Below are 22,585 nucleotides of genomic sequence, written 5' to 3' on the forward strand. Positions count from 1 at the left end.
TATAAGTGACCCCCTGCAGTTGGGGAGCTAGAGGTTCAAACCAGGGTCCTTACGCTGGCCCTTCTGCTTTGCACCACATGCACTTAACCCACTGCGCTACCACTTAGCTCCCTGTTTTTTTATTTTATTTTTTTATTTTTATTTTTTTTATTTTTTTTTTCCTCAACTATACCTTTTAAAAATTTTTTTTTTTATTTAAGAAAGGATTAATTAACAAAACCATAGGGTAGGAGGGGTACAACTCCACACAATTCCCACCACCCAATCTCCATATCCCACCCCCTCCCCCGATAGCTTTCCCATTCTCTATCCCTCTGGGAGCATGGACCCAGGGTCATTGAGGGATGCAGAAGGTGGAAGGTCTGGCTTCTGTAATTGCTTCCCTGCTGAACATGGGCGTTGACTGGTCGGTCCATACTCCCAGTCTGCCTCTCTCTCTGCCAGCTCCCTGTTTTTATTTCATTTTGATTTTTAAATATCTGTTTTAAAATGTAGCTTGTGTTCTTTCCATATCTTTTCTTTTTAAAAAAATTTTATAAAAAAGGAAACACTGACAAAAATCATGGAGTAAGAGGGGAACAGCTACTTGCTAGGACAAAGAGAATTTGAGAGGGGAGTGGGAGAGGGAACAAGAAAGATGGACAGACACCTGAAGACCTGTAGATGGGGTGGGGGCTTGAACCACGACCTTGCGCAGGGCAATGTATGTGCTCAACCATATGCACCCCCCCCCAGCTTCTTTTCTTCACCCAGTGGGACATACCGCCACTTGTCCTGGAGTGTGCCCCTATGCTGTTGCTCACAGAGCGTTCTCAGGTACAGCTCTGTGGCTGCTCTGTCCTGTCCCCAGCGTGGTAGTTCTAGCATGCTGTCTTGTGTCCCTGCACTTCTGTGCTCATCTCCCCCCCAGCATCCCCAAGATGCTGGACTCCCAGTGGGCAAAGGGCCCCACTCCAACCACATGCAGGGACTCGGAGCCTCCTGGCGCTCACCTTGTCCTCTCTTCTTCCCAGGGAAGCAGTTCAAGTGCACGGTGTGTGACTACACGGCGGCCCAGAAACCACAGCTGCTACGGCACATGGAGCAGCACGCCTCCTTCAAGGTAAGAGGGCCCAGGTGATGGTGCACTGGGTAGAGACACGTATCACCGTGCATGAGGACCTGGGTTCAAGCTTCCCATCCCCACCTGCTGGGGTGGGGGGAGCTTCACGAGCAGTCTAGCAGTGCTGTAGGTGTCTGTTTCTCATGTCCATCCTCTCCGCATGCCTCCTTCTCCAGTATGATGATTTGGTACTGTGATTCTAAAAACTGTTGATGCTGGAATATTCATATGAATGTAGAAGATTGATGCTGTAAATGTTTGCATTTGTGTCTACCACTCACTTCCAGGGAATGATAGAAAACGTTGGGTTTATTGAGCAGCTATTATATGCTCAGAGTCTGCCAAGAGTTTCCCCAGTGTCGGCGCTGATCTCACCCCACTGTGGACAGTTTTACCCTCCTTTGCAAATGAAAAACTTAATCCTCAGACCAGCTAGCTGGTTACCTGTTAGTCTTTTCACCCTGCCTACAGATTTAGATGCTTATTGTTATGGGCTTACCTGCCTTAAGTAACCAGGATATGAAGGAGCTAGAGTTTGGACTTCATTGCCTAGTCTTAGGCCTGAACTTGTCTCTGTAGTTACACAATGGGAAAAAAAGAAAATTTAACTAGCAGTCTGAGTTTGGGAACCTGTTGTGACTTGATGGGGCTGTTCTGTTGTCTGTACTGCCATGAGTTTCTGTGAAGAGTCATTTTCTCTAGGCCAGCAATAGCTCACTTGGATAGTACACATCCTCTGGTGTGCTCATGGCTGAGGTTTTGAGCCCGGTTTCACCATACTGAAGGAATCTTTGGTGCTGTGATGTCTTTCTTTCTGTCTTTCAGTTTTTGTCTCTTCTTTTTTTTTTCCTTTTTTTTTTTTGCCACTAAGGTTATTTCTGGGGCTCAGTGTGGGCATTACAAATCCACCACTTGTTGTTTTTGACGGGTTAGGTTGTTTTCGCCGGGTTGGCTTCATGGGCGGGTAACAGACGACCAGGGACTCATGGTTGAGCTTTAGGCAGTATCTCTGTATTCATGCAGGACGCAGCACAATCTAAGAGGAGCTAAGCTAAACTCAAGGTAAAGTAAAACAATGCTGTCTTTATATATACTTGCCAAGTAGGGTGGAAACAGGATGTGACATAGAGAGGGTGGAGAGAAAAGTGACTGGTGAAAATCAGAGTGTGACAAGGAGGGGGTGGAGCAGGCGAGAATCCTATCACTGATCCACCAATGCCCTGGAGGGAGGGTGGTACTTGTTAACAGTGGTTATGTAAATAGAATGAAGTGGTTATGTAAATAGAATAGTGTTAAGCAGGGGGGATTTAAACCAAATGAAACAGAAGGGGTCTCATGCATACCAACAACCACTCCCAGCAGCTCCCCCACCCTGATTTTTATTAGATAGAACAGAGAGAAATTGGGAGTCGGGCAGTAGCGCAGTGGGTTAAGTGCACATGGCACAAAGCGCAAGGACCAACGAAAGGATCCCAGTTTGAGCCCCGGCTCCCCACCTGTAGGGGAGTCGCTTCACAGGGGTGAAGCAGGTCTGCAGGTGTCTGTCTTTCTCTCTCCCTCTCTGTCTTCCCCTCCTCTCTCCATTTCTCTCTGTCCTATCTAACAATGACAACATCAGTAACAACAATAATAACTACAATAATAAAAAACAACAAGGGCAACAAAAGGGAAAATAAATAAATATAAAAAATTTTTTAAAAAAGAACAGAGAAATTGAGAGAGGACAGGGAGATAGAGACAGGCAGAGAAAAGACAGACACCTGCAGACCTGCATCCCACTCATGAAGCACCCTTCCCCCTCAAGTGGGGAGCAGGGCCTTGAGCCCAGGTCCTTGCTCTTGGCAATATGTGCGCTTAACTGGGTATGCCACCGCCTGACTTCTGCCTCTGTTTTTCTGTATGAAATAAATGTTAGCCTGGAGCAGTGATGTCCCAGTGACAACAACAACAAACAATAACAAAAAAGCTACTTACTTTCTGAGAGAGACATAGAGATGGGAGCACCTCTTGGTCATATGTGGTGCCAGGAATGGAGCCCAGGGCCTCAGGCATGAGGACATGGGCTGTTCCTGCTGAACCACCTCCCCAGCTACTTGACATGAGTTCTACAGTGGAGATCCACTTTTAGTGGCTGAAACATTGTGGCGTCTCACCTGGGGAGTTGGCCCAGTATTTGTATACAACTTGAATTAAGAGCTTTATTTCACATTTCTTTTGGGGACTCTAGATTTATTTTTAGACCAATACAATTATAGTGACAGGAAAGGAGAACTCCGATAACTTCTATTGTCCATGAAAACCTTTGACTCAAAGGTGAACGGGTATGCTTGCTATTCCAGAATTGTGACTAGACTTTTATCTCTTCTTTGGTTTCCAGTGTGAGACATTTCCTTTCCTGACCAGACACCCTGAACAGTCTTTCTGCCCTGAAATCCACATTACTTTCTAAGACTCGTGGAATCTTTGATTTCTGTGAGTCAAAGTGGATTTGGGATGGTTTGATGTAGGGTTTCTTTCCCAGAAAGAGTTCTCAATCTTTTCTGCTATCACACAGTTGCTGCCCACTGTGAGAAGTCTGCATCTATTGAACTCTGCTCACCCTTGGATCATGACAGGTTTCCCTTGTCTCCTTGTGGATTTAGACATCCTTCCTTCTGAGCAGTGTCTCAGCTGGGAATAAAATTCAGACCTGATTGAAAGCCATAATATCAAGTTTTGGCTTTTCTCATCTTACAGGTCAGGGTACTCTTCTGGTAATAATTAGTTGAAGTAGTGTTTCTTGATTGATTGAGGCTCAGAAAATTGAAACTGACTCTTGTTAAATAGTTTCTTCCTAGATAGCAATTTCTTTTTCCCTGTCCTTTTCTGACCCCATGTTTTCTGTTTCTACTGTACTTAATTACTTAAGGTTAACAACCTGAAATAGTACTTTATTTATTATCTGTAGTATGGCTGTTCCATGGGTAGAGAATCTTAACCACTTGCCAGGACCCTGAGAACCGACGCATATTGGCATCGAGAGAAAATCACTGCAGTCATCGTGCAGTTTTATCTGAAGAAGTTTGGAGGGACACACACAGAATATCCCAAGCTGGGATAGTGCCAGTGTGCAATCCTATCCTTTTCTTTTCCTGAATATTTACTCATAAAATCATATATTACATCAAAAGTGATGAGGAAAGTCAAATATTTTGTAAGTGAAACAGACATCAGGACTAAGTGTCCAGGCACAAATAACAGGTGACTATACATCACACAGATAAATATCAGAATACATTTCTAAGGGAGAAATCATCAGAGAAATCATCAAACTGCTGTTGTCCACATGCCATTATGTCAGGTACATTCTTTTGATACCATAGGTATAGAGTTTACTTGAATTATCCCATGCACAATCTGCAGACCCTCAGGACAGCAGCTAGACATCAGAGTTATGGGTGACCACACGTGGCAATATCACCACCACTTAGCCTGTGGGCCAAAAAACATCTGACATGTCCAGACATTTTCTTGGAGCAGGATTCTTGTGGCAAGGGACACAGCCTGAAAAACAGGCCTTGTGGTATTATTATTAGACAAAGGGAAGTACCTGGCCAATAGCCAACATAGATTTTGCAAACATAGATGCAAAAGTAACAGTCAGTTAAATGTTCAGTAGCAAGTATCAGGAAGTCTGGGATATAATTGAAAGGTTTGACACAGATGTTAGAGAGGCAGTGCAGCATGAGAGCACAGACTTGACTATCCAAGGCCCCAGATGCCGCAGTCAGTCTGCAGGGCTACCAGGTAGCAGAGCTAAGTGGTGCTCTGTAGCCTGTTTCTCTCTCATAGAAATAAGTAAATATAGCCTTAAAAATAGAATTCTTTGGTGTATTGCACCAAAGTAAAAGACTCTGGGTGGGGGTGGGAGTAGTAGGAGGGTTCAGGTCCTGGAACATGATGGCAGAGGAGGACCTAGTGGGGGTTAAATTGTTATGTGGAAAACTAGGAAATATTATGCATGTACAAGCTATTATATTTTACTGTCTACTGTAAACCATTAATCCCCCAATAAATAAATGAAAAAGTAGAATTCCTATAAGAGTCCCACTGAACTAAAGTGAGGATGATACCTTTTGTTCCCAGAGACTTGAGGAAAAACCTATTTCCTTGCCTTTTCTTGCTTCCAGAGTCCACTTTATTCCTGGGTTCATGACCCCTTTCACCATTTTTAAAAAATTTTTATTTACAAAAAGGAAACATTGACAAAAACCAGAGGATAAGAGGGGTACAACTCCACACAATTCCTACCACCAGAACTCCATATCCCACCCTCTCCCCTGATAGCTTTCCTATTCTTTATCCCTCTGGGAGTATGGACCCAGGATCATTATGGGGTGCACCTTTCACCATTTTAATAAGTATTAGCATAGTCTCTCTCCTCACATCTACTTTTCTGACTCTTGTTTTTATTTTAAATAAAATAATTCATTTATAGGGACCAGGTGTTGGTGCACCTGGTGGAGCGCATGTTACAGTGCTCAGGGATCCAGGTTCAAGCACCCAGTTCCCACCTGCAGGGTGGAAACTTCACAAATGGTGAAGCAGTGCAGCAGGTGTCTCTCTCCCTCTTTATCTCCCCTTTCTCTTAATTTATCTTTGTCTCTACCCAATAAATATGTAAATAAATAAAATAAAAAAGAATTTAAAAGTAAAGATTCATTATTATTATTATTATTATTATTATTATTATTATTATTATTATTCATGAGAAAGAGCAAGGGTGATAGAACCAGAACTCTGGCTGTGTGTTGGCAGGAAACAAACTTAGCATCTCATGTTGCAAGACTGTGCACCTGTGCCACCTTCAAGGCCTCAGACTTTTCTATCTCTCTCTTATATTAGACCCAGTTGGATAGCCCAGGATAATGTCCTTATGTGAAGGTTAGATAACTGACAATTTTCATTCTGCCTAAAATAAGTTTATATGCATTTTTGGGGATTAGGATATGGTAATCTTTGGGAGTATGCTACTCTGCCTCCCAGATTCCTACATTATTTTTAATTCTTCCTTTCATGTCTACTCTGCAATAGGGAGTTTTCACCAAAATCAGAAAATACACAGTGTGCGTCTTCCCACACTCCCTTTGCTTAACCCCCCCCCAAAAAAAAAAAAAAGCCTCTCTGATTCACTGATCCTAGATAAGGTCTCCAAACCTATGGATAGGCACTACTAATCTGCTGCAATCTCGGCTTGTAAAATGAAAGCAGTTTGCTTCTCTTGACCTAGACATATAATTTGCACTATATAATTTGTGTCAGGAAGCACTCTAGTAAGGAAAAACTATTATATTGCCTCTTAAAATTACTTGGTTTTCTGTATATATTTGTTTAAAAGATAAAGTTATTTTATCTTCACTAAATAAGCTTTGAAAAATATGTTTTGGGTCCCTTTCCTTATAAAAATTTTACATATATGAAGCTCCAGGCATGATTGAGGTCATGCTGTGAATGAGCTGTATCTGATGGAGATTAAAATGTCAGCTTCATCACTGATAAAACTCTGCTGGAGAATGGGACTGAGATGAGTTGCCAGAGGGCTTTCTAAGACTGTTCCCTTGGGAGTGACACAGAGTAACCTCCAATCAAAGGCAGAAGTGGAGAGCTTTAGTGTTGTTAACATTGCCTTTTAAGTTTTCATTTTACAGGCATTATTCAATTTCATAAAAATATACTTACAATCTACTTTTATTACTTATACTCTTTCTCTCATTCTCCCTTTCCCTCCCTCCCTCGCTGCCTCCCTCCCTCTCTCCCTCCCTTCATTTTAACCAGGAGCACTGCTTAACTTTGATTTGTGGATTTATGGTGGTGCTCAGAACTGAACCTGGGACACCAGAGCCTCAGGCATGAACATCTTTTTTTTTGTACAGCAATTCTTTTTTCTCCCCAGCCTACTTATAACCTTTCAATGGCAGCCCGAGATTAGTATCATTTTTTATTTAACAAAAATCCCTCATAATTGGTTAGTTTGGTGGTTCCCTGTTTTTGCTGTTATGAATAACTTAGCAGCGGACATCTTCCTGCTGAAAACATTGCAGTGCTAAAATCTAAGGGTCTGCTAAACACCGCTGAAGCTTACCAAACCACTCAGAATTCAGTTACTAAAAGTGCTAGATGTGCTTTTATGTCTGTCATTAACATTTTGCTTGGCTGGGACTTGACCTGTCAATCTATAAAGGAAAACGAGAGAAAATGCTTGAACTAGAGGTAGTACTGCTGACTTAGGGGTTTGCAAATAGTAACAGCCTCTTTCTTTGGTCCAGTTGGCCAACTCTGCTCTCACACAAATAAACAAATTATTTCCCTTCTGAAAGGCACAGTGATTATGAGGTGTGATTTACCTTATGGTACTCTTTCTTAAGATCATGGGTCCATGCCTCTGTCAGTAGAAATGCTCCCTGAGCCTGCCTGCCCCACTAGGGAAAGAGAAAGACAGCCTGGGAGTATGGATCCACCTGTCAATGCCCATGTTCAGCGGGGAAGCAATTACAGAAGCCAGACCTTCCACCTTCTGCATCCCACAATGACCTTGGGTCCATATTACCAGAGGGTTAAAGAATAAGGAAGCTATCAGGGGAGGGAATGGGATACGGAGTTCTGGTGGTGGGAATTGTGTGGAGTTGTACCCCTCTTATCCTATGGTTTTGTCAGTGTTTCCTATATATAAAGAAATGCTCTGTTATAGGACTGATTCACTTAGGACCACTTGGCTTATGAATAAAAAGAGCCCTTTGTGTAAGTGTTAAATATTTTTTAAAATAACTGTAAACTTTGAAAAGGTATATTTTCAAGGATTTCATCACAACTTGTCTTGCCACTGTTTTCTCCTATGTGTTGATAGTTTCTTATCCATATCTTTGATCCATTTGGAGATGACTTTTGTGCCTGGTCAGATCTTGTGGTCCAATTTCATACTTCTACATAGTTCAACCTGATTTCCCCATGGCATTTGCTGAAGAAACTCTCCTTTCTTCATTTAATATTTTGGACTCCCCTTGTGAAAATTAGATATCCAAAGGTGTGAGGATTTATTTCTGGACTTTAAGTTCTGTCCCATAGGTCTGTGTGTCTGTCTGTACTAGTAACCAGCAGATATAATTTTAATTGTTCTGTAATATGACAGGAGGTCAAGAAGCATGGTGCTTCAATTATTGTTCTCTTTTCTCCGGCTTCGTTGGCAATTCTAGGTATTTTCTGGTTATAGATAAACTCTTAGAGCTCTTGTTCTATTCTCTTAAAGAAATTTGGTGGGACCTTGATGGGGATTGCACTGAATCTAAATATTTGTCCCAGTAGAATAGTTATTCTGACAATGTTAATTCTTCGAAGCTGTAAACATGATATATCTTCCTTTTACTCTTTCTTTCTTTCTTTCTTCCCCTTTTTCTTTGTATTTTTTTCAGGTTTTTTTGAATAATGACTCATAGTCTTATATGGAGTCCTTTGCTTTGGTGCAATACACCACTCCCAGTCCAACTTCCACTTTATATTTTTCCTTTCATTTTCTTGTTTCTTAAGCTCCACCTGTATGAGATTAGCTAGTATTCCTCCTCCTCTTTTTATCTTATCTCACTTAACATGATTCCTTTGCAATCCATCCAAGATGAGCTAAAGAAATGACTTCATTATTTTCCACATTTGAGTAGTATTCTACTGTGTACATAAACCACAAGTCTCTTAACAACAAATCTTTTTATTGCCTCCACAGTTTTGCCTTTCTCAGAATGCCACACATTGGACTTACCCAATAACCTTTTCAGGTTGACTTCTTTTACTTACTATTTTCAATTTTAATCACTTAGCCATTTCTGTATAAGGTTAATAATGCATGTCCTTTCATGATTTGGTAGCACATTTAATTTCAGCAGTGAATGATATTCTATTGTTTTTTTAATATACTGCAGACATTGTATCTTTTCACCTGCTGAAGGACATCTTGTTTGCATCTAAGTTTTGGCAATTATGACTAGAACTGTGCAGGTTTTCTTCTGGGCATATTTATAAATCCTTGGAGTAAATGCCAAAGAGCACAGTTGCTGGATCACATGATCAGAATATGCTTACTTTCATGAGCAGTTGTCAGTCTGTTTTTCCAAAGTTGTCAGGCTATTTTTCATTGTCACTGAAAGTAATGTTGAGAGTTCTAGCAGCTCCATACTCTCACCAGCATTTGGTGGTGTCAGGCCAGGTTTGAGCGTGGAATCCACTGCACCAAAGAAGACTTTATTTATTTCTTTTCTTTTTAATTTATTTTTTTAAATTTATTTTTATTTTTAAAAATCTTTATTTACTTGATAGACACAGCCATAAATTGAGAGGTGCTGGTACTCAAGTGGAGGGGATCCAGCCAGAGGGTAAGTCTCCGATCCTTCCAGCTCTCAGGGACCCTGTGATTCAGAAAGGAGGACTCGGGGAGTACTCTGGTACGAACACTCATTTATTTGGAGATGGGTACAGGTATATATAGAGAGTTAAACAAAGAACATTTTTCACATATGTCAGAAATTACAGGTTTCTTAAAGGTCAGCTTTCCCCTATGGTAGGGGGTTGGTATGACAAGAATTGATGCAGATACATAAAGGTCAAGATGATTAGTCTCCATGATGCAGGTAAGTTAATTATCCAAAGGCATTTGAGAGAAGCTTAGGGGTTAAACCAGTAATGTGAGGTAGAGAAAAAGAAAAACAAAGCTTGATGTAAATCATAGATATCAAAGGGCACAAGGAAAGAGGATTTGGGGGCTTTTCACTGTCTGATGTTAGGGGGGTGTATGGTAGAGTGTGTTCTCCTTTGTGATCAAAAGGTGAAGTGGATGTGTGAACTTTGAGTGAACCCTAAAGCAGACAACCATTTGGCCTGCTGCTAGCAGGGAAACTAAGTGTGAGAGGCCTGTAGGCTCTCTGTGAGCTTGAGAGGCTAACAAGGAGAAACTGAGTCTGGGAGACGTTTTCCCTCTTGGCTCATCTCTATAAGGAGAGAGGCTAACAAGTGAGGTGTCTTTCCAGACCTCCATCCAAGGATAGGAGAGCTCCCCTAAGCTCTACCTAACTTTCACATAGTCCCACAGAGAGAGAGAGAGACAGAAAGACACCTGCAGCACTGTTTCACCACTTGTGAAGCTTTGTAGATGGGGACCTGGGACTCGAACTTGGGTCCTTGTGCACTATAACATGTGCTCTCAACCAGGCACACCACCACCCAGCCCTTTATTTCTTTTTTTAATATTCGGTGCTGGCACTACCAATCCACTGCTCCTGGTGGTCATTTTTCCACTTCTTTTTTTCCTGTCTATTTTTTCCCCTTATTTATTAGATAGGACAGAGAGTAATTGCGAGAGGATGATAAGGAAAGGGGGAAAGACAGAAAGACATCTGCAGACCTACTTCACTGCTCATGAAGCTGACACCCTGCAGGTAGGGAGTGGGGGCTTGAAACTGGGTCCTTGTGCTTGGTAATATGTGTGTTTAACCGGGTGTACCACCACCCAGCCTCCTTGAAGGGAACTTTAGAGTTGTGCATGGCCCATACAGAGTTCTTCATAAAGCCTCCTTATTTTAACAAGCAGACGTCTCTCCTGAATGATGTTGTCTGCACTGTTGGCCTGCTCTTGCTTCAATCTCCTACGTGTGTATGTTTTTGTGTATGTTCCAGGAGTGTGACCTGGAATGTGTCGCCATCTTCACCTCTCCTTGGTCTGTTACTCACCCTTTCTCATCTGTTTGTTCACTGTCACTGTACAGACATGTCACAGGACCTTTTTGCTAGAGAGAGTTTACACTTTGGGTCTTTACTTGGTGAGGTTTTCAGTGCAATAGGAGATTCTTGACTTCTGGAAATTCAAAGATTTGGTTATAAATGTGCAAGTCTACAGAAAAAAAACAAATCAGTCTGATATCAGCAGTTTTCAATATCTGTGCATTTTGGAAACTGTTCAGCATGACTTAATGCCTGACCTTTTCTTCTCCATTTCTGTAACACGTTTGACAAAGAGCTCTTATCATTTCTCTGCCTTGGCTTTCAGAAGGTGAGGGTTAGCCTACTATCTTGTGTGGCCGTAAACCTTGTAAGTATGCATGAACATGTGTTCTTTAATTAGGGAATCTAGAGGTCACCATCTTGAAAAGGCACTGTGAAATCTAATTTGGGTATGATACATACCTAAAAATAATCAGAAGCCTGGAAAAATGTTTCCTGTGATCAAATTAAAGTCTACAACTAAAGTATTTTCAATAAAGCAGTGAGAAAAGAAAGACTTTTCAGTATCATTGAACATTTTCTAAGTTTAGTGTATGGAGTACTAGGATTTAGAATTTAGAATTTTAAGAGGCACTGTAAGTCTAAATATAGTACTGTCTTTTTCATTCAACTTTTTTTCCTGAAAACTGTGTGAAATGTGTACTCATTTATTCAACACACTAGTTTTTTTTTACAACCATGATGTGACTGTGCTGGGTTGAAGGTATTGGGGTGAAACCAGCCTTCTGACTGCCAGGCTTTCAAATGCATTTAAGAAATGGATTTTGGAATTTGCAGGGGCCAAATGCACTTAAGAAAGAGCAGTAAGTGCTGTAAGAAAGGTATGTAAGAAGACCAGCTAAACAATCATTGCAGCTCTTGTCATTTTCTAAAAGCAGGGTTATGGGGCCTGACTGAGCACACGTTGCAGGGTGCAACAACCAAGGCTCAATCCCCCCACTTCCCATCTCAGGGGGAAGCTTTGCAAGTGGTGAAGCAGTGCACCAGGTGTCTCTCTGTCTCTCTTCCTTGATATACTCCCCAGCCCTCTCAAATTCTCTCTGTCTATATCCAATAAATAAATAAAATAAAATTTTATTAGTGATTTAATAGTGATCAACAACATTGTGGCATAAGTGGGGTACAATTCCATATAATTTCTACCACCAGAGTTTTGTATTCCATCCTCTCCACTGGAAGCTTCCCTATTCTTTATCTCTCTAGGAGTATGGACCAAAGATCTTTATGGGGAACAGAAGCTGGGAGGTCTGGCTTCTATAATTCCTTCTTGGCTGAACATGGGTAATAGATAGGTCAGTCCGTAACCCTAGCCTGTCTCTGTCTTTCCCTAATGGGATACAGAATCTGGAAGGTCTAGCTTCTGTAATTGCTTCTCAGCTGAACGTGGGCATTGACAGGTTGACTCACACCTCTGGCCTGTTTCCATCTTTTCCTAGTGGGGCAGGGCTCTGGGGAGGTGGGGTTCTGTTGGGGAGCTCCCCTGCTCCATCCTCCATTGCTGAGACTATGGTCTATTTACATAATCATTGTTTTGCCTGACACCTATCTTCTTTCTGCCTCCAGACCCGCCTTGCCTACTGGGTACATTAATCCCGCCGCATAAAACCTTAGCAACCGTTGCTACGGAAGCTTTCTACCTTCCTCTCTTTCCTTTTCTCCACCCCCTTCCTTGCCATTTCCTTTTCCGACTTGCCACTTCCAGTTCTAAATATATAAAAGTGTTGTCTCTGACCAATAAAGACACATTGCGTTCCTGCTTGCCTCGAGTTCCTGGTCTCCCTCCCACGTCGCTGAGTAAGCAGCAGCCCAGGTTGGCTCCAGTCAAGTTCTCTCCAACCCAGAGAGCACGTGCCCGGGAGGAAACACCCACAACGCTAGCCTGGCAGGATTCTAGGACACATTGGTTAGGTTGTTTGCCCAGGGAAGTCAGGTTGGCATCATGGTAACATCTGCAATTTGTTGGCCGAAAAGTATTAAGATATAAAGCAGAACAAATTGTTTTAGTTAACAGGAACCTAATGGCAGATGAGATTTGAGGTTTTCATGTTGGAAGAAACTAGGAAATCTATATTTCAAGGGGCCCATGACTTCAGTAATTTTTGCCTGAGCTCAGTGGCTACATGCAAGTGGGCTGAATATTTTTTAAGAGTGTAAAAACACAGTGTTCTTAATATAATATTACTCTACCATATAAACCTATGGCTTTTAACATCTAAAGCAATCAGAAGGATGTCTAATTGACTGACTCCCTCAAATTAAGGAAGTTAATTATAACCCTGACTTTTATGGCTGATAATGAAATGGGTCCTCTAACTGTTCAGAACATGTCTGTGCACGTCTGAGATAAGCTGTGTATACACAAGACACCAGACTTTCAAGCTCACAGAATGTGTAAGGAACTTGGACATGAAGTTGAACAAAGGTGCTGTCTGGTTGCAGATAACTAGGCTTTGGCTGTATATGTGATGTACTTACTCCTGGTTTCCAGTCTAAACATAGTGAACAAGGGGGTGGAAGTAGGCAGATTATGTCAGATAAGCAGAATGTTTGGAATCACACATTTATAAGGAGTTCTACTGAGTCATCATCCTGAGTCTTTGCACCTCTCAGAATGCTGAATCACCTGGTATTACTTATGACATTGTGGCATAGCCACCACAACGTCCCCCTCTACCCACGAGATTTCCACCACAGCATCAACTTTCTAGTTAATTACCTAGCATCCAAATAAAGAAGAAACCATAGCCATCACAAGCAGTGTTCTCTCTGTATGTTATTCTATATTGTCTTTAAGACCCCTATGTTATAGATATAGGCATGACCCCATTTTATAGATGAAGAAACTGAGGCCCAGTGTCCAGTTCAATAATGTTTAAGAAGGACACAGTGGTTAAGAGGTAGAACTTGATTTTTAATCCATATCTCTTCATACACAAAATTAATTTTCTTAACCGTTACTTAATGCTTTCTCACTCTCAAGCCAAGTAAGGAACATTTTTGCCCTCTTGGATTTTTTTTTCCTCCCCCCACTGTCTTGATTTTATAACCTTCAGCTATATGTTTAATTCTCAAACTCAAGCAAAATCTTAAGCAAAACGCTGACTGAGCATAAATTTAGCTTCCAGATTATTTTCCAAGTCACTGGAAATCACTGAACCACAGAGCAAAGAGGGTATGCAGTAGAGTTGGTGGTTGGTGACATCTGTTACACTTTCCAGTTCAGATTTTGTGTGCCTTTGAAAGATTGAATTTCACACGTTTTTCTCTTTTCCTTTGAGCATGTCTGTCTATATGAGCAGGAACATGTGCCCTGGTGGGGGAGACAGGCAGAGACATTGAATCATTTGAAACTGAAATGTTTCTGTTGAAAACCTCTTCTGCCATCTTGAGATTCTTTGTAGTTTAGGTTTCTTAAAGCACTTCTGAAAAAAAAAAAAGGAAATTGGATTGTCTTGTGTTAAATTAAGATCTTTTCTGTCTAATAGTGCATAGTATATTTTCTGGAAATGTTGCGTTTTTGACAGCACAAGTGATTACTAAAAAAAAATCAATAATCAGAGACCACTGAGGAGTCTTATAAGCTCTGGCTTAGAAAGTAATTAGTGTGGATTGATTTACTGTTATTTATTGTGATGAGATAATTGCCTCAATACAGGCCCTGTTTTGAACTTGTGGTACCCCATGGCTTTAAAACATTTACTCTTTTAAGTGGCTGAATTTACCGCTGAGCTTACTTTAGAGATGACTTTGTGCTTGTTAAATTATAGGAAGATCTGGCTTTCCTCCCAGAATCTCTAGTCCCAGGCTTGATTTTGTCTTTGTGGCTAACCCTAGAACAAAGTCCCCAGATTTGGGTTCTCAGGTTCCTGAAATCTAAAGAGACTCGAACAGAATCAGAAAACCCTGGAGACTTTCTTTTCCCGGACAGGGATACTGGGTGACTGACTTGCACATCCCAGCTCAGGTAAGCCGAGATGACAGACCTCACCATTTAGCACAGAAATTACCTGCATTGTGCAGGGCCAGAGACACAGGGGAGGAGGGGTGAGAGCCTCACTCCTGTTTTATTACGTTATTATGAACTTCTTTAAAGTCTACTCTTTGGGAATATGAGTTCATGGAGGTCCACTTTCCTTGGTATTCTCTAGGAGACCTGTGTCTTTCTTACCCACCTTCTTTGACACACGCTTGTGCATTGTTAGACTTCATGTGGTCCAGGAGGTGGTGTAGTGGATAAGTCATTGGACTTTCAAGCATGAGGTCCTGCGTTTGATCCCCGGCAGCACATGTACCAGAGTGATGTCTAGTTCTTGCTCTCTCTCCTCCTATCTTTCTCATTAATAAATAAAATATTAAATAAAAAGTCTATATTCCAGATGTAAATGCTATTTAGGAGTTTCCCTTGTAAAGATTGGCATATATTTTATAATTTATAGTCTTGGTCCTTTTTATTATGAATATATACATTTGAACATTTTTTAATCATTTATTTATTCATTTATTATTGGAAAGAGACAGAGAAAAATTGAGAGGGGAGATAGAGAGGAAGAGAGACAAAGAGACACCAGCAGCCCTGCTTCAACACTTGTGAAGCTTTTCCCCTGAAGGTGGGGACCAGGGCCTTCAACCTGGGTCCTTGCACACTGTACTATGTGTGCTTAACTAGGTGTGTTACCACTTGGCCCCTATTTATACAGTTTTTGGAGAGGCTCTTTTCTGTCTAGGGGTGCAGGTGCCCTCTCACTACAGAATAAGGGGCTTGCATTTGGCTCTGTGGAAATGGCTCTCAGAGCAGGCTATGGGGATAGTCTATGTCTATGAAGCCTTTCCATCATTGACCCACAGCATCATCTAGCATATTCCAAATGGATTATGAGTTTTGCAGGATGATGGTTTATAGGTAATGGGTCTTGGAAGTTCTGAGATTTAATGTGATGCTATTTCTTTACATGACATAGAAATTTCTCTAGGAGCTGGGCAGTGGCACACCAGATTAAACACACATGGTATAAGGCCAGTGCAGGGATCTGGGCTCACCACCTGCAAGGGGGTGAAGTGTCATTTCACAAGTGGTGAAGCAGGTCTGCAGATGTCTGCCTTTCTCTCCTCCTCTCTGTCTTCCCCTCCTCTCTCAGTTTCTCTCTGTCCTATGCAGTAACAACAACAAAATGGAAAAATGGCCACCAGGAGCAATGGATTTGTAGTGCAGGCACCAAGCCCCATATGTTACGCCCAGAAGTTCGAGTCCCCATCTCATGCAAAGAAGACCAGAATCACATGCAATAGCCAAGAGCCTTTATTATCAAGCTTAAGCTTGGGCCGCCAACACCCTTCCAAGCAAAGGGGTCTCCCATCCAAGTACTAACCAGACCCGACCCTGCTTAGCTTGTGAGATCAGATGAGGTCGGGCATGTTCAGGGTGGTATGGCCGTAGACAATAGCCCTACAAGCTATATCCCTGGAGGCAAAAAAAAAAAAAAAAAGGAAAAAAAAGAAGTTTCTCAGGGCACACTCACCATTGACTAAAAGGTAGAAGAGTCATCAGCCAACTTAGTCATGATGTGCTATTTGTATGTTTTGTTTATGAGCCTATAGAGCCCAGTAGTTCACTAACTATAAAGGGCAACTGAACAGAAATATAAGACCTGGAACCTACCCCAAGTGAGCAGAAGACGAGATGATTCTCTGGTTGGATGGTGAAAGAAAGAAAGAATAAAGTGAAAGTGTATTCCTTAAAACGCAAGTACCATGGAGTTGACAGGTGTTGAGTCTCCGGAGGGAAACAACATGCAGTGATTCTTGTGCTTACTTGTCCTCCAAAGTACCTCCCAGCATTTAAGCTTCATGAAATAACTTGGGAAATACTACTTATTAGATAGTCTGAAAGTCAGGGGAAAAAATAGTATAGTGGGCCATTCAGCTATCTGCCAGTGCAGCGACTTGTGATCACACTGAATCAAACACCCAGCTCCGACAGGCAGGTGGCTGTTGCTGCTGCTCAGCCTCCCGATCCTCTGAGCTGTCCTCAGTGCACACACTGCTGGGGACAGCACCTCACACACTGTTTCTTTGGTGACTTCACACCTGCGCCTCTTCTTGCGTGTCACGCAGATCCCCAGCTCTTCTGTTTTGGGTTTGAATGCTGTATTTTTTTTCTGTGATGTTTGATGGCATCTGGCTGACTATATATGTGTATGTGTATGTATATGTATACATATGTACATGTATACATATGTTTTCTTCAGTCCATCTTCAGTTTTCAGCTCTCAGCAGCTTTTTACCTTCAGAGTGGTGCACAGAGGGGTGGTGAGGCTTAAGCTAAAGCATATATGAATGCTTCAGAGGTAGGCTGCACAGCCACAGGGCCAACAAGCTTGGCCACGAGGTCCAGGAGTTCTTGATAATTCCCCAGTGATGCTGACCCATCGCCATGAATTGGACTCTGGAAAGCACAAAGGCATCAAAAAGTACCAACCAGGAGCTTTTCTGTCAGCACAGAGCAATTTGAATTATCTGCAAGTATAGTGTTTGGTCAGGTATCATAAACCTTGATTTATGATTAGACTAAGAAACCCTTCAGTGGCAATTTCTGTAAAAGGAAGAGGGCACAGTGTTTTTCTCGTGTGCTCTTTGGAAATGTATGGAAACATCACCATGATGGTTCTTTATTATATCAGCACTGTCTGTTCTGTGTAGCCTGAGTACAGACTGAGGTGGACACAGACAATGGACCACTGCATGACCCCACAGATGGTGGTGCTATACACAAGCATTCCTTGAGATGGGAGATAAAGAAGTCAGGGAATCAATGAGTAATTTTCACTGCTAGAAATTCAAGTGCTAGGAATACCACCACCTTGAAAACTACTATTGTATTGGTTGTATGATTGGAAACCAAGTCATTTGGGAAATTGTGAGGATGTGGTAGAGCTTGAGGGGTAGGCATCCATCCTGCCAGTCTCTCTCTCTCTCTGCTGAGAGGTCGAGCGAGGAGGGACATGAGACCCCCTCCAAGGTTTGTCTCGTCATATCAGACTCCCTGCCTCACAAAGCACCCTGCATTTTTCTGCCTCCAGGAGCCAAGCATTCCTTAAAACATTAAGCCAGCTCCCCCTGCTCCACCCTGCATTCCTTGATACTATGGTCCATCCTTTTATTATCTACATCAATCTTCTGCTTTGTCTTACAAGTCACTTAAGGCTTCCACCCTATTCCCCCAACCATTCTGTTCATTTAATATATTCTTTTCCTACCCTCAAGACCGCAGGGTATTAATCCTACCAGTTAAACCCCTAACAAGAGTTGCTAAGGAAGTCCCTATCTTTCCCAGCCCCCTTTTACCTTTCTTTATCCCTCTCCTAACCATGTATGGTATTGCCAAGCCACTTTATCCCCTTTCCTAACTATGTATGGTATTGTCAAGCCACTTCCGTTTCCGATTTGTTTCTTCCGTTTTCTAGCCTGGGAGGAGCACGGGCAGACTGGGAGGCTGACACCGGCCATTGAGGTTTGTGCCATGTGGCTTAACCAGGTGTGCTATCACCCACTGGACTCTGGGGTGCTCAGATGAATAAAGATTTGAATTGCCTTGCTGCCACAAGCTTGGTTCCTGGGTCATCTCTCTCTAGCATTGCTGCCCCGACAATTTGTAACACTGAAAATATGTTGTAGTAGGGGAAGTTGTCGGGCCCATCCATGTAGCCCAGCATCCCAGGAGTTTGATGCTGAAGTAATGTTCATCTGCAGTCATGTAGTCAGTGCCTCAGAAGCTGAGGAGAACGACACAGAGGCTTCAGTGTATTGGACAAAGCTTCCCTCACACTCTGGTTGATGGGTGACTGGCCTTCAGTGAGTCACTTAACTTTTCAGGACTTCACATCTCCATCTACAAAGTGAGAATTCCTGTCTCTTCCCAAGGTGTTTGTGTGGTTTGTGGTAGAAACTGAGGGATGGGTGTCGAGTGGTAGCACAGCGGGTTAAGCTCAGGTGGCGTAAAACCCAAGGACTGGCTTAAGGATCCCAGTTCCAGCCCCTGGCTCCCCACCGGCAGGGGAGTCGCTTCACAGGCGGTGAAGCAGGTCTGCAGGTGTCTGTCTTTCTCTCCCCCTCTCTGTCTTCCCCTCCTCTCTCCATTTCTCTCTGTCCTATCTAACAACAGTGACACCAATAACAATAATAAAACAAGGACAACAAAAGGGAATAAATAAACAAATATTAAAAAAAAAAAGAAATAGAGGGATAACTGTTGTCATCACATTCCAGACCCTCCCCTTGTTTCTTACTGCTCAACACATCTCAACCATAAAATACAAGTATCCAAGCAAAAGGGGGAGGAGAATCTCTCTCTTCTTTTAATCAAGGATTATGGCCCTGCATGTCTATGTCTGAAGAGTGATAATTATTTAATGTTGAAAATGGACTCAGCACTGGTTGACAATATCATCCACATTCAGGGGTTTGGTTTCACACCTTTGCTTGTATGTAAAACTCACGATTCCCAACACCCTAATCCCACTGCCTCTACTCTATAGAGAGCCCTCTACTCATCCCCACTCACTTCCTCTCTTGTCCTTAGAGAACCATCCTCATGTTTACATAAGTCAAAGAGGCAGTTTTTTCTTAATTTCTTTTTGGCAAGTTTTGTTTGTTTTCCACACAAGCCTTGAAAACATTTGGTAATTGTCTGACTTTTTTTTTTTTTTAAGAGCTACAGAGGCAGAGCATAAAGGGAGGCGGTGGGGGAGGGAGAGAAACTGGTACCACAGCACTGAAACTTCCTTCAGTATGGCTGGCGGTGGCAAAGCAGCATGTTATTCCATTGATCCATTTTACCAGCCCTGGCTTTCACTTCTTATGTTACTGATAACAGTTTCATGAACGTTTCTAGACAAGTTGGCCGATGGACATCGTTGCTATCCCTTGAGATAAAATCAACACGTGCCTAAAGTTGAATAGCTGTTAAGCAGGAAAGTCTCTTGAGCCTTGGGCAGCCATAGTTGTTAGTGTTATTAATATTAATAACTGTCTTCCACTTCGTGAATGCTGTCTGTCATTGAGACAATTGATGTAGGTTTTCTTCAATCCTTATAAAATTCTTGCACAGCGGGTTTTTTTTTTTTTTTTTTCTCCCTCCAGCTGTGCAAAATTTTTACAAAGAAGTGATGTAGGAGTCGTGCAGAAACAGATTAAGGTGCAGGATAGCTCATGGGACAGATTACATGAGGGCCACGAAAAGGAAGGCCCTTCCCTATCTGCTCCCTTCTCTACAATTCCTGGTCTCACTGGCAATCAGCTCCCCACTGGTCCACTGAGATTACCCGTCTTTCCTTTAAGGTTTCTGTCTTCCAGATGGTTATCTTTCTCTCTTTCTTTTAAAAAAATTTCCTCTTTTTGAAAATTATCTTTATTTATCGAATAGAAACAACTGGAAATTGACAGAGAAGGGGGTGATAGAGAGGGAAAGGGGCAGAGAGACACTTGCAACACTGCTTCACTTACAAAGCTTTCCCTCTGTAGGTGGGGACCGGGGGCTTGAACCCAGATCCTTGCCACATAATAACAAGTGCACTCAACCAGGTGCACGATACCCAGCCCTCTGGTTATCTTTCTAAAGCTCCTCCCACAGAGTAAAGTGCTTCCCCTTGCCTTTGTGTGTGTGCTTAATTTTTTTTAATTTATTTTTTATTTAAGAAAGGATAAATTAACAGAACCATAGGGTAGGAGGGGTAAAACTCCACACAATTCCCACCACCCAGTCTCCATATCCCACCCCCTCCCCTGGTGTTTAATATTTTTATTAGGGGGATTAATGGTTTACAGTAAAATACAAGTATTGGTACATGTGTAAAATTTCTCAGTTTTCTGTAAAATACTCTCACCCCCAGGCTTCCTGCTACTTCCCAGATTCTGTCTTAAATTTCTTCCCCACTCAGGGGAAACAAGTGAATGGAACAGCCATAGACTCAGACAGTCGTGTCTAATGAAGGTCAAAGGTCTCCCATCCCTCAGAACTGCCCCAAACCAATTGAAATGTACTTGGTTCAGCACACAGATCACAGTGTGCAAGGACTTGGATTCAAGCCCCGCCCCAGAGGGAAAGCTTCATACATGATGAAGCAGGGCTGCAGCGTCTCTCTCTTTCTTCCCTCACAATTTTTCTGTCATTTATTCAGTAAATGAATAATAAAATTCAAAGAAATATGTATGTGTGTGTGTGTGTGTGTGTGTGTGTGTGTGTGTGTGTGTATTACATAGTCTCCTTTTTAATCACCCAGAACCTCAAGGATAGAGAGTGCTTCACAGAGCTCTCCAAAATGGTAGAGGGAGCTTATTGGAAGCATCTGTTCTGGGGTTTGTTTGTTTATTTTTTTCTCCTAGGTGTAAAATCCAGATAAGATGGTAGTCAGTAGAAGCTGTCAGTTGATCCTTTTCTTTCCAGGTTCTGATTAGACATGAACTTGCCTCCTGCATCTCAGATGTAACTGGATTAAGTTTAGAGAATAAACCTCAGTAAAAAAAATCCTCAAGAATGTGGGGTCCCATCTGCCCAGCCCCATTAGCCCAGCTGTGTGTCTCTGGGTGACTTGGTGCTAGCTTGCCTCTTGGGGAATTGGTGGCCACCTCAAACATTAATGAAAAATCCTCCATCTTCCTGTTGAGTTTTCTCAGCTGCAAAAGTGCTGTTGTAAATCTTATGGGTGGGAGTCGGGCGTAGCTCAGTGGGTTAAGTGCAGGTGGCGCAAAGTACAAAGATCAGCATAAGGATCCCGGTTCAAGCCCCCGGCTCCCCACCTGCAGGGGAGTCGCTTCACAGGTGGTGAAGCAGGTCTGCAGGTGTCTGTCTTTCTCTGCCCCTCTCTGTCTTCCCCTCCTCTCTCCATTTCTCTCTGTCCTATCCAACAACGACAACAATAACAACAACAATGATAAACAACAAGGGCAACAAAAGGGAAAATAAATAAATAAATAAATTTTAAAAATAAAATAAATAAATCTTATGGGTGTCCTGAACCCAAAGCCCCAGGGAAGCACTCGCATAATCCAGGACCATCTCTCCAACCATGTAACTTGATTTAGTTTGGCAATTCTAGTGTTATAGTTAATATTTTCTCCCAGCCTGTCACCAGGTCTTTAGAGAGACTCTGCTACTACTGTTATCTTTATAGATATTTTGGATTATGGTGGACCTGTTAGAAGACCATTTTATTACGGAAGTAATATACATCACCTAGATGAAAGAAAGTCAACCTAAAAATGCTTTATACATCAAGACATAAGTGCCATTGTTAGTGTTATCAATATTAATAATGGCCACTATTTGTGGGGTACTGTCTGTTGTATAAGCAGCTGAAGTTAGTTCACTGTAATCCTGATAAAAGCCTTGCAAATAGAGTTTTTTATGTCACATATTTTCCTTTTCAATAATCCATTTCTTCCTTTACTTTTTATTGTGAAATAGAATATCCATCAAGAACACTGCATACACACACACACACACACACACACACACACACACACGGATGGTATGGTGAGTACTCAGGAAGTAAACACTTGGTGGCCACCACCCAGAAACAGAATGATGCTCAGAATAAAGCCTCCTCTGAGAGGGCTTCCTGGGCTTCCTGGGCTTACCCCCCTTTAACTTCTCTGAGAATTATTTCTGGGGGCCAGGTGGTGGCTCGTCTG

General features: G+C 42.2%; 1 protein-coding gene across 4 annotated transcripts in view; it reads left to right on the forward strand.

Moving 5' to 3' along the window:
• The window catches only part of ZFAT (zinc finger and AT-hook domain containing), a 236,474-nt gene that overhangs the window by 150,407 nt on the left and 63,482 nt on the right, over positions 1 to 22,585 (forward strand). For all 4 annotated transcript variants that reach the window (XM_007521895.3, XM_060201065.1, XM_060201061.1 and 1 more), the window contains one exon: positions 1,014 to 1,102. In XM_007521895.3, coding sequence (XP_007521957.2) covers positions 1,014 to 1,102 — 89 coding nt within the window. The remainder of the gene's footprint in view (positions 1 to 1,013; positions 1,103 to 22,585) is intronic.

This window comes from Erinaceus europaeus, chromosome 1, assembly GCF_950295315.1.
Source record: "Erinaceus europaeus chromosome 1, mEriEur2.1, whole genome shotgun sequence".
Taxonomy (NCBI): Eukaryota; Metazoa; Chordata; class Mammalia; order Eulipotyphla; family Erinaceidae; genus Erinaceus; species Erinaceus europaeus.